General features: G+C 59.0%; 1 protein-coding gene across 2 annotated transcripts in view; it reads left to right on the top strand.

The window, feature by feature from the left end:
* BCR (BCR activator of RhoGEF and GTPase) overlaps positions 1-17112 on the top strand; it is a 98028-nt gene that overhangs the window by 73255 nt on the left and 7661 nt on the right. Inside the window, exons 10-16 of one of the 2 annotated variants that reach the window (XM_082852838.1) lie at positions 689-857; positions 2019-2138; positions 2747-2822; positions 4081-4185; positions 4838-4912; positions 6317-6414; positions 8212-8343. In XM_082852838.1, coding sequence (XP_082708964.1) covers positions 689-857; positions 2019-2138; positions 2747-2822; positions 4081-4185; positions 4838-4912; positions 6317-6414; positions 8212-8343 — 775 coding nt within the window. Of the gene's footprint in view, positions 1-688; positions 858-2018; positions 2139-2746; positions 2823-4080; positions 4186-4801; positions 4913-6316; positions 6415-8211; positions 8344-17112 lie in introns of both variants that reach the window. The other variant, XM_082852837.1, reaches the window with a different exon arrangement.

Below are 17112 nucleotides of genomic sequence, written 5' to 3'. Positions count from 1 at the left end.
GCTGCCCCTCTCCTGTCCTTGGAGGGCATCACTAGGTGATCCCTACATTTTGTCTTCCCGAGATCATGGTGGCTTCTAAGTGATTCTCAGGATTGGCCTGCAGACCCCACCCAAACCCCCAGGGATCAAACCACACAGGTTGCAGCAGTGGGGGGCCGGGGGGTGGGAAGCAGTGGCTGGAATGGAGGAAAGAAGGTCTGGGAAGAACCAGAACTGGGCTCTTCACCCCATCCTGCCATCGCCACGCTGAGTGGGTTTAATCAGAAGAGAGCCTTGGTTTCCCCATCTGTCGAGGGAGGGATTACACTGGGTAGATTTGCAGCCCCTCAAACTCTACAGCTCTGGACGTGTCTGCAGTCCTCTCCTGACTGTCATTGGCGGCCTAGGTGGTCTCCCGCGTCAGGGAGCCTGTGAGCCACCACCGTCAGCACAGAGTACGGTGGATGAGGGCTTGTCAGACCCGTGGGGCCTGGGTCACACGCGCACGATGACCCTCCCCAGGGGTCACCGAGGCTGGATCGCCAGTGTCTGCCTGTGGCCTTATCCCAGCCTGTCTCAGGGACCATGAGCAGAGTTTGAAGGTCAGGTAAACTTCGTGGCCATGAGCTTAGGGTTCCCCAGAGTCGAAAGCAGTGACTTAAGCAAAGGAAGGTGGTCAGCCTGTTAACCTGCCCCTCCCCCCACCCAGCAAAACCCAGCAATATGACTGCAAATGGTACATCCCGCTCACGGATCTCAGCTTCCAGACAGTAGATGACTCAGAGGCCACACCCAACATCCCCCTGGTGCTGGATGAGGAGCTGGATGCCATGAAGATCAAGATCTCCCAGATCAAGAGCGACATCCAGAGAGAGAAGGTGGGGCTGGGGGGTGGTGCCAGGCCGGGCTCTGCAGCTCGAGTGGGCAGCAGCCCCTCACGCTGGCAGGCGGGCGAGTTCTGCAGGGCATCTGACCCCACTTCTGGTCTCTGGGACCTGCTGGGACCCCTGTGAGCCCTCGCAGTGCCAGGCCTCCCGTCAGGCATGGAGCCATCCAGGATGGGGTGGGGGGAGGTGCCCCTCTGTCCCTCTTATAACTGCCCTGATCCGGAGCAAATCCCAGGCTGGGCGGAAACACGGCCCCTCCACGGGGTCTGGTCTGCACCCAGCAGGCCCCTGGTTGTTTCTGGAGAGGAACAGTGTTCTGGAGGAACAGTGAGGATGAACCCCTCGCCTGTAGGGTCAGCCCAGGCCAGAGCTGGTGCCTCACAGTGGCCAAAGACAAGGTGGGTCCCCAGAAGGTTGATGTCCAGGGACACCCTGCTGAGGTGGGTGCAGCAGGACAGGGGTCCTTCTCAGCCCTCACCCTACCCAACCTTCTGTACCGCAAACCGCACAGGATGGGGAAAGCACAGGAGCCCCAGGACCGGCATGAACTCTGGGTTGTTTATTCGTCCCGACGGACCCGTGGCCCCCATGGCAGAGTGTCCCGAGGCAGAGGGGAGCCAGGGCTGCATCCGCGGGGCTGTCAAGCTCTCTGCCACCACTCACCCATCCGAGCCATACCCTCTGCCTAGTGGCAGGCAGCACAGCCTCCCCCGGGCACAGAGGGCTTCAGGAGGGAGGAACATGACACGCGGCAGGGAGAGTTTTCGTAGCCAGGTCCTGGGGGTGCATGTCACCCTCCATCAGGACCCTCGCAGTCACTCCCGGGGGACCTGATGCTGAAATGTGGCAGATCCGGGAGCAGGGAGGGGCCTTTGGGGTCACGACAGGCCCCTTCACATTGTCCAAGTCCGGGGCAAGTGAAAAAAGGGAGGTTTGTGAGAGGAAGAACTTAATCCCTTAAGAAGGATGGGCTGAGCACATCCGGCAGTCTATGCCGGGCCTGGACGCTGTGGCCGAGACCCTGTCCACGCTGGGCCGCCAGACGGTCTCCCGTCCTCCACGGACCGAGCATCAGGGGTGGTGGGGCAGGCAGAGTGGGAGCGGGCCGCGCTGGGCCAGGGCTGGAAACGTGACCGTGCCCTCTGCCCACAGAGAGCGAACAAGGGCAGCAAGGCCATCGAGAGGCTGCGGAAGAAGCTCTCGGAGCAGGAGTCGCTGCTCTTGCTCATGTCCCCCAGCATGGCCTTCCGCGTGCACAGCCGCAACGGCAAGGTGAGTGCCCAGCGTGGCACACAGGCCGCTCTCTGGGGCTTTGGGCTGGAGCCCCCGTGGCTGGGAGGTGGTGGGGTCTCCAGGGCGTCTCAATAGGGCAGGGGGCTTGCAGGGCTGTGCAGACCCAGCCCTCGGTGCAGAAATGCTGTCCGGGACCTCTTGGGCCAGAGAGACAGCTTCTCTCCTGAGTGGCTTCTGCTGCCTCTGTAGCCGGGGCCTTTCCCTCCACGGGCATCATGCACTTGTCAGGGGGCAGCCGGTGGGGGGCAGCCGGTGGGCTTTGCGGGAGCCTTGCCTCTGCGTCATGGGCCCGGCCTGTGGGCATCAGCCCTCCCCTCTGCAGGTCCCACCTGGTGACCCCGGTGGCCCTACGCTCTGATTCGTCACGCCCTGACCCAGGCGCAGCAGGAGGGGCGGAGGGTGCAGGGAGGGACGAGCAGTGCTGTGAGCACAGCCGCCCCAGCTCCGCCGGCCTGCAGCGCGGAGATGCTCGTGCCTCCTGTGGGCGTGCTGCAGGCTCCACGCGGTGACCAGGACGGAGCCCTGGATCCACTGGGTGCCCGCTCAGCCGGGGTGGAGATAACGGGTGTGCTCTCCCCCACCCCCAGAGTTACACGTTCCTGATCTCATCCGACTATGAGCGGGCCGAGTGGAGGGAGAACATCCGGGAGCAGCAGAAGAAGTGTGAGTGGGCTCGGGAGCGTCAGGGCTGGATGGTCGCCTCCCATGGTCTCAAACCTTGTTTTCCCCAAGGGACAGTGGAACTCTTACCCAAGTGAAGTGTGCCGTGGAGCCCTAATATGGGAGATAATGGGGGAGGGGCTGTCCTGATAGGGCCCCCTGCCCTCTGTGCCCCCCCGCCTGCCCTCTGACCTCCTCCATGAACCCCCTTCCCCTCCTCTGACCTTCTCTGATTTCCCTGCCTGCCCCCGGGGGCCCGCCTGCACCCCTGCTGCCTTTCCGAGGCTGCCATGCACGTGGCCCACCCGCCTTGCCTCCCCCCAGGCCTGCCACACACCCCAGCAGGTGCTGATGCCCTGGGCCCACCTGGGCAGCCACGCTGTGCTGGCCCTGCTCCCCTGTGCTTGACCGCTGTCAGGACAGGGCGCCCACTCCCCTCTGGATGGCCCCTTCTTTGGACGCTTCCCTCCGTTAGCAGTTCTTTCCTTCTGCTCAGCTCAGAGCTGCCCCGTCCTGCCTGGCAGCCTTCAGGGTGGGACGGCAGACCCTGCCCCAGGTCCTGGGGCTGCAGCTGCCTGGTTCCCTCCTCTGCCCCCAGCCATACGGTTTGGGATTCCCGAGCCATCCTTGCTAAAAGGTTTCTGCGTGTGCCCTGTGTGCCCCCCAAGGTAGGTTGGGGGCTCCGCACGCCTCTGCCCTGTCCTGAGCGCCTGTTCCCCCAGGGTTGTCATTCGTGCCTGTGCTGAGAGCCCAGTGCCACTGTCTCCGGGGGCAGGCGGGCGCTCCTGGTGACTCTGACGGCCAGTGCCTGGGGCCCTGCCAGAGTTCCTGACCCAGGTGTCCTGTTGTAACCAGGGGCCCAGACCCAACAACCAGCATGTGTTGTCTGCTCAGAAATAATCCCCTTTGCCCACCTGGTGGAGAGAAGGGGGAGCAGGGGACAGAGCCCCACAGGAAGGTGCCCCAGACCACCCCCTTGCAACCGGCTGCCTTGAGGCCGTGCCAAGGTGGTGGGCGGCCCTGTTTGTGAGCGTTGCGCAAAGATTCCTGCAGCCCTCTGAGCCCAGCCTGGGCCCCCCGGGGCCATGCCTCACCTGCCCCTTACCGGCTCCTCCCTGGGAACAGGTGGCCCCTGCGGTCCTCCTAACCAGGGTGTGCTGAGGACCCAATGGGGGTACGTCTGAGAACACCCCATGGGGGTCCTGGGGAGTCCGAGAGCTGGGCAGACTCACCAGTTGGTGCGCCTGTGCCCCCATTTTAGGTTTCAAGAGTTTCTCCCTCACGTCCGTGGAGCTGCAGATGCTGACCAACTCGTGCGTCAAGCTTCAGACCGTCCACAGCATCCCACTGACCATCAACAAAGAAGGTGGGCTGTGCCCCCCAGGCCGCCGTCCCTTTCTGCTGTTAGTGCCATCCTGGGACCAGAGACGTCCATGTCAAGGCTGGGTGTGCTGCTGAGGGCCTGTCGGCCTCTCCGGGATGTGGACGGGACGGGTTAGGGGTGGTAGCTCCCAGGCGGCGGCCACCGGGTGGTTGAGAAGACCGATGACTTGGCCCCAAGTCCCGAGCCACTCCTCAGACCCTCTGTGCTCTGGGCCCCGCTCCCCATCCCCCGCCCGCCCCTCAGCCTGGTGCCGCCCACCCCCACCTGTGGTTGTGCTGCATCTTGCGTTCACTGTTACACTCGTGCACATGCAGCCACACACAGGGGTATGCTTTGCACACTCAGGCACACACACCCCATCCACGCGGCATGCTCCCCGACCCTGTCCTGTCCCGAGAACCTGTCGCGTCTCTTCTCGGTCCCTGGTTTGCCCATGTTGTGAACCCAACTAGATCCTAAGGTCCCCGAGACAGAGGCCACGATGGGTGTGTTTCTGCTCCTGACATTGCCTTGTCCCCTGCTAAGCAAGTGACAGTCACGTGGGGCCCTCATGAGGGTCACCTTGAAGCAGAACCTGTCACCTGCCTGCTTCTCCCAGGAGGACGGACGCTCACCTCTCTGGTCTCTCGCACAGATGATGAATCTCCCGGGCTCTACGGGTTCCTGAATGTCATCGTCCACTCCGCCACTGGCTTTAAGCAGAGTTCTAGTAAGCGGCTGGGTTGGGGAGGAAGGCGGCCGGACACTGAGCCGAAGGGTGCGGGGACCAGAGAAGCAGCTGACCGCCGGGAGGTGCGGTGCTGGCTGACGCCCACTGGGTGTGGAGTTGCTTTCCCTGGGGTGGACCCTGCTGTTGCCAGCGCCTGGCTCAGACCCTGCGAGCTGGGGAGCTGCCCCCTGCAGGCGAGTCCTGCAATTGCAGGGGCTGCAGTTTGCTATAGACCGAAAACGCTGCCTAGGTTGCCAGGAAGCCAGGAGGCTGAGGGCCGGCACCCTGACCCTGGTCAGCAGAGGAGATTCTGCCGTTCTGATGAGCCAGAGGGATACCCTTTTAATACTTCCCCCTGGGGGCACCTCTCCCAGCCACTTGAGCTGTCAGAGTGGTGAGGGCTGGTCGCATTTCAGCCCAGGTACAGCAGACGCTCACCTGTCAGCCTGGCACCAAGTTCTCAGGGTCCCTCAGAGGAGGACACAGGGCAGGCACCGTTCTGCTGACCTTCCCACTGTTGCTACAAAACCAAACAAGAAATCCCTGACGAGCCACAGGATAGAAGATATTTACAAAATGTGTATATATGATCAGGGCCTTGTATCCAGAACATATAGAGAACTCTTACAACGCAATGCTTGAGACAACCCAGTTTTTAAAAAATGAGCAAGACTTCAGATAGACATAAACACATTTACAGATTTGTGGCTGAATGGGAGAAATGGGCATTAGAGATCTTTCAGGGGTGATGGAAACGTGCTACAATTGGATAGTGGTAGTGATGGCACCACTCTGTAAACGTACCAAAAGCATTGAATCGGTCACTTAAAGTGGATAAACTTTAAGGTGTACAATTCATACCTCAGTAAAGACATTTTTTAATAAAAAAGAATGGAACGCAATATCTATTGAATAAATTGTCTCACTAACTAGAGGTGAATAAGTCTGAATACAAATACTTTTCCATTTTACCCTGTACTGACTTTATTAGTACACTGATGGACGCCACGCCCTGCACCCACTTTTCTCCCAGCACCGAGCTGCTGTCAGTGAGCAGGGGAGCGAATGTTCTAAAAGGTGCCGGTTCTCTGCGCACTGTTGTGAGGTGCTGCTAACCTTGCCGGCCACCGATTTGGTGTCTTGTTTTAAAAAGAAAACCAAAAAACCAAGGACTTCCCTGGCAGTCCAGTGGGTGAGAGTCCGCACTTCCACTGCAGGGGGCACAGGTTCGATCCCTGGTCGGGGAACTAAGATCCCGCATGCCACGCTGTGCGGCCAAAAAAAAACAAGACAAAAATAAAACCAAGACTGTTTTTTATGATTTAGAAAATAACACCTGCTTTTATAAAAAACATTGGTAATAAGGGAAAGCACGGTCATCCTCTCTGTGTCGCTCTCCTGCAGGTCTGTACTGCACCCTGGAGGTGGATTCCTTTGGCTACTTTGTAAATAAAGCCAAGACACGTGTCTACAGGGACACGGCTGAGCCCAACTGGAATGAGGTGAGGCCCGACTTCTGGGTGATCGGGAGGAACATCTTCCAGGGAGAGAGTGTGACCCCAGGGGCTTCCCCGCAGGCAACAGTGCCAGCATTCCCGGAATCTCCTGGAGGACCGGGCATGCCAAGAGATGGAGATTTTATCTCCATGTTCCTGAGAATTCTCCACTCCCTCAGAGATTTTATCTCCATGTTCCTGAGAATTCTCCAGTCCCGTCAGAGATTTTATCTCCATGTTCCTGAGAATTCTCCAGTCCCGTCAGAGATTTTATCTCCATGTTCCTGAGAATTCTCCACTCCCTCAGAGATTTTATCTCCATGTTCCTGAGAATTCTCCACTCCCTCAGAGATTTTATCTCCATGTTCCTGAGAATTCTCCACTCCCTCAGAGATTTTATCTCCATGTTCCTGAGAATTCTCCAGTCCCGTCCCCCCAGTTACAAAGAAACTTTTTTTGCTGACAAAGCATCTGGAAAAGAACTTAGAAGGGCTTCTGGTTGCTAAGGCCTTTGGTAATTGATCAGCGTTTCCCTGGGAGGTTTCCATGGCATTTTTCCTCAGAAATTGGGATGAGCGTTCGGCTCTGTGACCCTCTCAGTGTCCGGAAGCTGGGGCTCTGCTTGTGTGTGGGGCCTCGCTGGGCTGGAGGGAACCCCAGTCTCTTTTCTCAGCATCACTCCTGTGATTATTAGCTGTGCCTCCTCCATAGGACTGGGGCACAGGGAGCCAACGGACTACCTGGTCCTTGTAGCTCTATAGCTCTGGGTGCCCGTACGGAAAGGGCTGGCGCCTGCTGTGACAAGGGGGGATCACAGCCAGGTGGATCCATCGAAGAAGGCTTTGAGGAGAGCAAGAGGGCCGTGACCCAGCAGAGGTGACGAGGGCAGGGCTCTGGATACTATGCAGAGGGTTCTGGTGTGAGGCAGCCCTGGGGGCTCGAGGGACCGAGCATAGGGTCGGGGGAGCTTCAGAGCATCAGGCCACCCGGCGGCCACCCTGGCTGTGTGTGCATGGATTATCCAGGGCCGCACAGATTCTGGGCATACACACCCTCCCTACCCCCGTTCAGGCTCAGAAGTATTTGCTCTCCCCTCCCCGCTGCTCCGCCAGCGAGAACCCATGCCTGCAAAAGCCCTGGTGTGAAATGCAGCAGTTACTGAAGGTTTCACAGGCGTGGCGGAGGAGAAAGTAGGCACCTTGGAGGGTCTGCGGGAGAATTCTTTCCTCCCAGGTCCCTCTCTCGCCGAGGTCGCCTCCCTGGGTCGATTTTTTTTTTCCCCCTTTCAAATAGGCTTTATTTGTAGAGCAGTTTTAGGTCCACAGCAAAAGTGAGCAGAAAGGACAGAGATTTTCCATGTTCCCCTGTCCCTGTCCCCCCCGCCCCCACTATTGACACAGCAGAGTGGGGCACTTGTAATTGGTGAACCTCCGAGGACGCATGCCCCAAAGCCCACAGAGTGTCTGCGTTTGTAACCAGCACCCCAGAGCTCCTGGTGTAGGTGGTGCGGGAACCGCGCTGTGAGATGCTGGCTTAAGGAGCTTGGCTTACGTTTGAGGGGCGCTCAGAGCTTCCACAAGCATCCAGACGGGGCCACGGTGTGATGCTCACAGGGGTGGCTTCCGAGGGTCTGCATCGTGGGACGGAAGTGAGGAGAGTCTCGACGCGGGGCCTCCCGGGGCAGCTCGGGAGCTATCTGTGCAGGAGCCACGGTTCAGAGGCCCCTTCCGCTGGCAGCACTGACCCCCACTCGCCGGGCCCCCCCAACTAACTCAGGGCTTTCCTTCTCTCTCGGGGCCACAGGAGTTTGAGATCGAGCTGGAAGGCTCACAGACCTTGAGGATACTGTGCTACGAGAAGTGTTACAACAAAAGCAAGATCACCAAGGAGGACGGCGAGAGTGCAGACAGGATCATGGGGAAGGGCCAGGTGCAGGTGAGGCTGCTGCCCTCTGCTCCCTGCAGGGTCCTGTCTGCCCCCCCCCCCCACCGCCATGTAGTCGTCCCCCGGCCCCGGACGCACTCACCCCAGCTCCAGAAGCTCTGTGTTCTTCCCCACTTGACACTCAGGGACACTGAGATGGGGGTGAGGCAGGCCTGGCTCTGAGTCATCCGCCGTGGGGGACCTGGGCTGGCACCTTCGCGGGTCCGTTTCTGCCCCTCTGTCTGTCCGTCTGTCATGCCCCGTCTTGTCCCCAAAGGAATTTCAGATCCACCTGTTTTTCCAGTGGGGCTGCCGTGCCTCTATGGCCTCCAGAAGACCCCCAGGCAGGCCGCTGAGTTGGTGCCCTGGGTTGCAATTGGCAATTAGGAGCTTCCTCTTCTTGGAAAAGCATGAGTCTGAGTCTACCTGCCTGACATCCCCTCTCTGGCTTCTAGACTCAGATTCCAGGGGGTGCAGCTGCATCCCTCCTGGGGCACAGGTCCCCCGCTGGAGTTGTCATAGGAGCCCCTGGTGGGCCAGGAGTGTCTGTACAGGACCGGAGAGGGGTCCCAGGTCCAAGCCACTCGGGCCCGCAGTCCCAGTTTACCCGGGCCCCGGAAGCACCCCCCACCCCCAGCTCTCGCACCGCTTGGCAGACAGGAGCTGCATCACCTGCCTGGCGCTTCTTGCAGCCTCACTGCACGCTCCTGCCCCCCGTGGAGAAAGCCCTGGTACGCTCTTTCTTTACGGGGCATCTTACTGGACCCAGCTAAGCGGGTTCCTCCCTGCTCTGCCCTGGAGGTGGACCCTGACTGTTCCCCACTCCCCCTGGTGCCCCGGGACCCCTGGATGAGGCCTCCTGGCGGGGGAGTGGTTGGACATTCCAGGTGCCCGTCAGAGGACAGGAAGCCCCGCCTCCCTTCCCTGGGGCAGGAAGTGAAGATCCTCACGGCAGGAATGACAGGAGAAAGGGTGACTCATCCCTGGGTAGTTCGTCATCTCTGTTGGCAAGTCTGGGAGTCACCACTCCAGCTGGCTGGCTTCCCCACCTTGGAAGCTTGTTAGGGAATTTGATGTCTCGGCGTCTCCAGGGACCCCTGTACGTTGAGAGCAGGTCTGAAAGCAAAAACGCCCCCCTGATCACCCTGTTCTGCTCCCCTCACCCACCCACCAGCTGGCGCCACAGCGGCAAGACAAAGACACAGGGAGAGGAAGCCAATGACAGCTGGGGCTGGGCTCTCCTAAGGTGGAGACGGCCCAGGGTGTGAGGGGACACCAGTCCGGGACGACACTCTAGTGAGCCCACTGAGGTTGGGGTGTGTGTTGGGGAGCAGGGCGGCAGGACTCGTGGCCCCTCTTGGGCGGCGATGGTCCACGAAGGCCGGCTCCTGGTCCAGGGTCACTTGGCGGCTGTCCTGGACCTGAGACCTGCCTGTGGCTTCGATCCTGGGTGAGAAGGGGATGGTCCCTCCTTGCTCCCCGTCAGCCCAGGGTTCAGTTGGGCCAGTCTTAGGGTCTTGGTTTAGAGCTGAGCTTCTGGGGGGAAAAGCAGAAAGGCAGGCCAGGATTCATCCGTCGTCCCACCTCTGGCGTCCCAACCAGGGACCCGTGGCCAGCCAGGTCCCTCCCTCCGCCAGGGCCACCCTGCGTGAGCTTGGCAGACAGGGTGCTGCGTGGGTGGCTCCTGTGGGTGCTGCCCGATAGTTACTGCCTTGCGGCTCATGTGCATTGACTCCCCGCAGTGATCTTGAGACCCAGCCTTGTGTCTCCACGTAGATCTTGTCCACCCTCCTGGCTTTACGTGGAATCCCATGGATTCCAACCTCACTGCTGGGCCGTTTTGTTCTCGATGGATGTGAGGGCAGTCCCCAAACGGTGCTGTTCCGTGAGTGTCCTGAGCTGGATGCCTTTGAGTGCCGCCGTGTTTAGGCACCTGCCTCATGCCGGTCGTCGCTCTGGTCCTTAGTCGTCACCTCTGCTGCTCGAGGATGGCTGGCTCACTTTGCTCCCTCCCGCTCCCCTCCGTGTCTGCACCCGTCCCCAGCCCCGGCGTCCCTCACCCACACGCACCTTGCAGAGCCTACGATGAGCTGACAGGCTGGTGCCCGGCTCCTTTTCTTGGCTCCGGTTCCTCCAACCTTGGACGCCAGTCACCTGCACCCTCCACGGCTGGGGTCCCAGGGGTGGTGGACTTTGAACTGTGGCCTCTAAGCTCTGCCGCTGGGTAACCGAGGGTCTCAGGAAGGAAAAGAGGAAAGAACTGATACTCATTTTCCTCCTTTACTGAGTCAAGCCGTCTTTGGAAACCCTCTGCCTTGATACATCTTGATGTAAACAGAACATTTCCTTATGCTCACACTTGTGTTCTCCGACAGCCGGGGGTACCAGGTGAGTGCCTGCCCCATCTGGGGAAGACGTGAGCGGTGAGGTTAGGGGACTGGTGAGGGGCGTCTCCCCGAGTCCCTGCTGCTCCCAATGTCTGATCCCAGCCTGCGCTTCCCCATCCATGGTGCTTTGAGCTCCTCAGACAGTCCTCCTTCCAGTCGGACCCAGACGTGAGATGGGAGCGGGGGAGGGGTGGACTCTGTTAAAAAATACGTTCATGGCCTTGTTAAAGCAGCAATGCGGACTTCATTCCCGGGGGCTGTCGAAATAGGAGAGAGATGGGGCTCAGCTCTGAAAACACGGAAAGGTGGGAATTTACCGCCCGGGGGACAGGGAGCAGATGGAAAATGACTGAGAACATCAATAATGGTGGTAGTAAGGTAACACCAGGGCCAAGGGGGTTTCTGGCTAAGCTGACCTAATGGGATTCTTGCTAAAGACAGGCCCAGGTGATCAGACATCACCAGGGGACAGTGGGGAATGAGTAGCTTGGTCAGATGTCGAGGTTGCTTAGATATCGAGCGAGGATGGGGGATTCTTGCTAAGCTGACTTCGCAGGATTCTTGCTAAAATTGGCCTCTTGAGGACATGCCCCAGGGATAAGACCTACAGGCATACCTCAGACATACTGCAGTAAAGCGAGTCATGGGAATTTTCTGGTCTCCCAGTGTGTATAAAGGTTATGTTTACACTGTACTGAAGTCTAAGTGTGCAATAGCATTATGTCTGAAAAAACAACGTACGTACCTTAATTAAAAAATACTTTATTGCTGAAATATGCCAAGCAGCATCTAACAATGCAGGGTTGCCACAAACCTTCAGTTTGTAAAAACACAGTATCTGCAGAGCACAGAAAAATGAGGGATGCTTGCAGTTGGAAGGCAGCTCTGAGAAGCCTGTAGATTTGAGTCAAGGAGAGACTGTCAAGTCCCCCACCCCCACTGCACCTCCTGGGACCTGGGGTGAGTCATAGCTGTGTCCGCCCAAACTCGTTTCCTCACCTGTAAATGGGTGGGGGGCATGGAGCTGTGCGTGGGGGCCTTCAGTGTCAGCTGCTGCTATTACTATTACTATTTGTCGTCACTGTTGTTAGTAGACGAGGCTGGCTTTGGCTCCGCCCCCTCATCTCTGCTTCCCTGGGAGACACGGTGGGAAACCCCACTCTTGAGCCATCATCACCCCGGGGGGGGGGATCGCAGAGGGGCAGGAGGGACGTTGGTGACTCAGGCTGTAGGCGGCCGGGGGGGACCTTGTTTATGAATCGGGATCCTCAGGAGGAAGAAGGAAGGAAGTCAGGGGAGGGTGGTCATGTCAGCAACAGATACCCTGGCACCCCAGCCAGGCCTCTTTCTCCCTCCCCCTCCCCCACGGATGCCTTTTTTCTGTGGAGGGTCCACCTCGGGGAGGGCGTCCATGACTCCCGGGGCCCAGTCTTCCTGCGTTGGGGCTTTTCCCAGTAAATCCAGGTGCCTTCCGAGCCGGGCCATGTGCGAGGGGTGTGTGGCCCTGCGTGTCCTGCTGCGGGGTTGGGGGAGCGACGCATGCCTACATCCCCCAGGTGCTCCCTGCCCCAGGTACACACCTTAACTCGGAAGCTGAGTGGAGAGCCCTTCCCATGGGGGGGGAAGGTGCAGCACCCCAGAGTGTCCGAGGGGCGCCATGTAGAAGTGGAAGCCAGCCGGGGGTCAGCGGGCCCCAGCGGGCCCACCTGCCTGGGCCAGAGGTGTCAGTATCATCTGGGGAGCTAGGTCCCAGTCCCCCAGGTTAGGGTTCCGGATCCATGTGTTTTTACCCCCCTGTTGGTGTCGGTGAGTGGTGGGTTCAGGAACCACTGGCTGGACTCTCAGGTTTCGGCTCCTGCTCTTCAGGTGACTGTCCTGGGTGAGTTGCCAGGTCCCGCTTCCCTCCCCGAGAGATGGAGCCCCCGCGAGAGGAGGGTGGGGGACTCTCCCTCCAGAACCCAGGGTGGGTGAGCTGGTTAGCTCAGAGCACCAGCCAGGGACCAGGAAGGAAGAGGGACAGGCTGTCCAGTGGGGACGTGGCCCCGGGGTCGTTGCGGGCAGGTGTAGAGGGTCCTGTGAGCTCCCTCTTCAAGCCAGATCGGAGGCTCAGCGAGCTGTCCGTCCTCAGACCCCAGGAGCCCGCTGTGCCACCCTAGTGATCGATGGCCTCCGTGCGCCAGGCCCCGGGGAGCCCGAGGACAAGAAGACAGCTGCCCCCAGGCTTCACGGTCCAGAGCTCAGAAAGGAGGATGCTGCAGATGGGCCTCGAGGCGGAGCAGGCCCTGCCTGGGGCAGCCAGTGGCCTCGATGGTGCAGTTATGTCAGAGGAGGGAGGAGTCAGGACAGACGCCTTCACTGAGGGTCATTGCGTCTGGGGCTTCAGGGGCTGGTTCCCTGGGTGGAGATGAGCACATCCTAAGCTCCAAGAGCAGCCAGATTCTGGGGGATGTGCGGGGCGCCGTGGTCTGAGCAGTCGCTCTGTGTGCCCCAGCATGTCCTGGGTAGGGAGCGGGGGGCATCGCCAGGGTCAGCAAAGCCCAGGGGAAGTGGAGCCTCACGCTACCGTGAATGTCTCCCTTCAGTCTCCCTTCCCTCACTCCCCTGTGCGATGTCCTGTCTCTTCTGCGCAGAGGGTAACTTTCTGTCACATCCTGGAATTTTGTCTGCTCCCATTTGCATTGCTCTTGTGTGTGTGTCTTGCTCAGCTCACAGCTCAGCTTCTGATGGGAGCATCAGAAGTGATTTTTTTTTTTAATGTTTTATGTCTCATGTGAGCCTCACGGGTGAGACTGGGGCCTCGGGTGTCTGGTTTGACCCTCACTTTATTTGAGACTACAGCTCTGGGCCGGCTCAGGGTGGGACACGGTTTCCCAGACTTCTCCTTCAGCCGGGAAGCTTGTACCCGGACTGGGTATGGGCCAGGGGGTCCAACTGTGCCCCTTTTGGGGCATCCTGGCACCCACACTCCAGCCATCACCAAGCTGTGAGGTATACCCACTCTCAGTCAGTCTCCCCATTCGACCACCAGTTCTGGGCCATTGTGCCCCGGGAGCCCAGGGGAGTGCCTGGCAACATCACCAGATGTGGAGGTACCACCAAGACTTGTACACACATGCTCTCAGCAGCACAGCCCATGACAGCCTCAAACTGGAAAGAAGCCAAGCATCTACCAGCTGCTGGTGAGTAGATAAACAAACTGTGGCGCGACCATACTGTGGAATGGTATGCAGCCATACAAAGGGAAGGATGTTCTGACACACTACAACGTGGATGAACCTTGAGGACCTTCTGCTCAGGGAAATAAGCCAGTCACAGAAGGACAAATACTGTCTTATTCCACTTGAGTGAGGTACCCAGGGTAGTCACATTCATGGAGGCAGAAAGTAGAATAGAGGCCACTGTGGGGGTGGGGGTGAGGTGGGCAGAGTTATTGCTTAATGAGGCCGTTTCTGTTTGGGAAGATGAGCAGGTTCTGGAGATGGACATTGGGGATGGTTGCACAACACTGTATATGTACACGTTTACATTACGTATCATATGCATGTATGTGGGGGCACAGAGATACCACAGTGAATGAAACAGAAGGCCCTGTCCTCAGGGCGCTTGCATTCTAGCAGGAGAGATACACACCAGCCAAAGTGTGGATAAGAGCCCTGGAGACCCGTCGGGCAGGAGGGAGATGGGGAGGGGGCAGCTGATCCTGTCACAAAGTCCCCGAGTCGCACCTGCCATCAGGATCATCTCAGGACCTTCCACGTTCCGTCCACATGGCCGTTCACCGTGCCAGGGCCACTTGTGCACATGGGGATGGAGGTGCGGTGGGGGGTCGGAGATGAATGGGGTGAGACTGTGTTGTAAAATGGGTGGTGATTGTTTTTTACGAACATTTGAGGAGGATTTTAGATGTTCAACTGTAAAAGTTGTGAACATGTAAAGCCACAAGAGCACGTCCTTGTACGGGTTCCCTGGGATTTGTCCTGGAGAAGCATATCTCTGCCACCGTGGGGAGAGTGGTGCTGGGACCCAGTCCCTCCTTGGCTCTCTTGTGGTCCAGTTTGGGGCCCAGTATCTTTTCTTCGTTAACTGACATACCATGCAATGCATCCCTTTAAAGTAGGTAAGTCAATGATCTTCAGTAACTTACAGCATTGTACAACCGTCACCAACAATCCTGTTCGAGAATGTTTCCATCCACCCAAAACCCTTGCCCTGTTCCCACCCCCATGCCCGGGCTGACCCGCTTTTTGTCTATAGATTTGCTCATTCTGCGTGTTTCCTATAAACAGAACCATACTCCATGACGTGGTCTTCCTGACTGGCTTCCTCCACTTAGCAAAATGTTTTTGAGGGTCACCCGCGTCATAGAGCGTTTACTTTATTCCTTTTTTGGCTGGACCGCATCTCATCCGTGTATCCGCTCACCACGTTTTGTTTATCCATCAGGTCGCCAGTTGCTGGATACTTGGGTCGTCTCCAGCTTGGGATTGCGACGGTTAATGCTCCACGAATGTGTGCGCGGTCTGTGTGTTAACAGATGTTTTCCTCCTTCCTGTGTGGAGACCCATGAGGGGAATTGCCAGGTCAGGCAGCCAAGGTTAACTTTGTGAGGAGCTGCCCTGCTTTTCCAGAAAGGCCACAGCAGCTCACGTCCCCGTGGTGGTGTCCGAGGTCTCCTGTTTCTCCACATCCTCCCTGACCCTTGTTACCATCTGTCTTTTTGATTGGCGCTGTCCTTTGTCTTTTTGGGTGATGCTGTGGCCTGGTTGGGGTTAGGGAAGGGCAGGAAGGAGTTAAAGATGGAGAGGATAGAGCTCCCAAGAACAGACGAGTGAGAGGAGAAGCAGGAGAGCAGATTCCCCTCCTGGGGGGAGTCTCTGGTCCCCTCTTAGGGACCACTCCAGGGAGTGGGTTACAGTGCAGACACGTGGGGCTCAGTCGGGAGGGCTGGGGAGGCCCCGCTGGACCGTCCTGGGTGTTGACAGTTTCCCGGAGGAAACTACAGTCTCCAATGAGGCTGGTGAGGAGGGAGCAGCATTTCCAGTTTGGACAGTTCGGTCCTGCCACCGCCCAAGCTGGGGTGGGTGAGAAGATGCCCCGGGGTTGTCCGTCGGTGACCCGTTTGGCCGTGTCTGCTGCAGAGCAGGCAGGGCAGTGCCTGGTCCTCAGCACCTGCCCCATCCTCACCGCCTCCCTGGCTGGTCGCACAGGACCGTCTTCCAGGCAGACCTTGGGACAACCGTCCACCAGGCTTACCGCCCACATTTGTTTCTCGGAGGCCCCCCTTGCCCAGCCCTAGGAGAGAGAAACAGGGACCTGGACCTTCCTCCTGGGAAGACAGGCGTGAGCAGGCCCTGTGCCCACCCAGGCCCTGTCTCTGAGCAGTTGGCGCATTCCGTGCTGAGATCCCGACAGCGGCCCTGGGTTTTCCCTCGACTGCCGTTTTCCGGCCCTCTCCCCTCCTTGGTCCCCACTTGTTTACTTTCCTGTGCTTTCAGTAGCCCAGGACAGAGCGCGCCAGCCTTGAGTGTTGTTTGGGGCTGGACGGAACCGAGGCACGGCCTCACCGTTGTGTTATTCTCATGCTGCTTCCACTTTGCTCAGCACACTGTGTTTGTTGGAGCCGAGCCAGCCTCGGGACCGTCTTCCCACTGGAGCCGCCCGGGCAGCGCCGTGGCCCAGGTCTGCACTCTGGGGGCTAGTGCGCGCCCCGGCCTCTGGGGCCTGGTGGAGGTAGGGCTGGACGTCGGTGCTGGGGGTGGATGGTGGCACCAAACCCCCTTGTCACTGGGCCAACCGGCTGTGCTCTGGGGGCTGTGGGATGTTCTCCCACCTGAGTCCAGCCCCGGCAGTGCCTGCCGTGATGGGGTCACTGGCTGCGGGGAGGTGGGGGGGGTGTCCCCTGAGCACATCTGCCCTGAGGCAGACTAGCCGGGCAGACACGGGTTACTCAGCGCCTCCAAAGTCACCGACAGGAAACCAGCCACTTGAGAAGGAAGCTTGGCTTTTCTGGGCTTTGGAGAAAATAGTGACGCATCGGAATTCCCAAAACCAATAGGCTGCTGGAGGGGGTGTTTTTCCCATACAAACAAAAAGTAGAACTCAGGGGTGATGGGAAACTTTTACCTTGGCTAGACTGCAGGGGCGGGGCTTCCCGAGAAGCCTGGTCAAAAGGCAGAGGAGGCCGGGAGCTCGCCACACTGCTGCCCATCGCGCTCCTGCCCTGCCACGCTCCTGTCCATTGCGCTTCTGTCCATCACACCCCCGCCCTGCTGCCAGCCCCTCGAGCAGCAGAGCTGAGGATGCGAGAGACACCATGTGCAGCCGCCCTGCAGGGCTTCCTGCGGTACCTCCACCCCAGCCGGGCAGGCCGGAGACGGGTGGCCTCTGTCGAAAA

Source organism: Leucopleurus acutus (genome assembly GCF_964270905.1).
Source record: "Leucopleurus acutus genome assembly, chromosome: 13".
NCBI lineage: Eukaryota > Metazoa > Chordata > Mammalia > Artiodactyla > Delphinidae > Leucopleurus > Leucopleurus acutus.
Note: the sequence above shows the minus strand (reverse complement) of the source record. Positions and strands in the feature narration are given on the sequence as shown.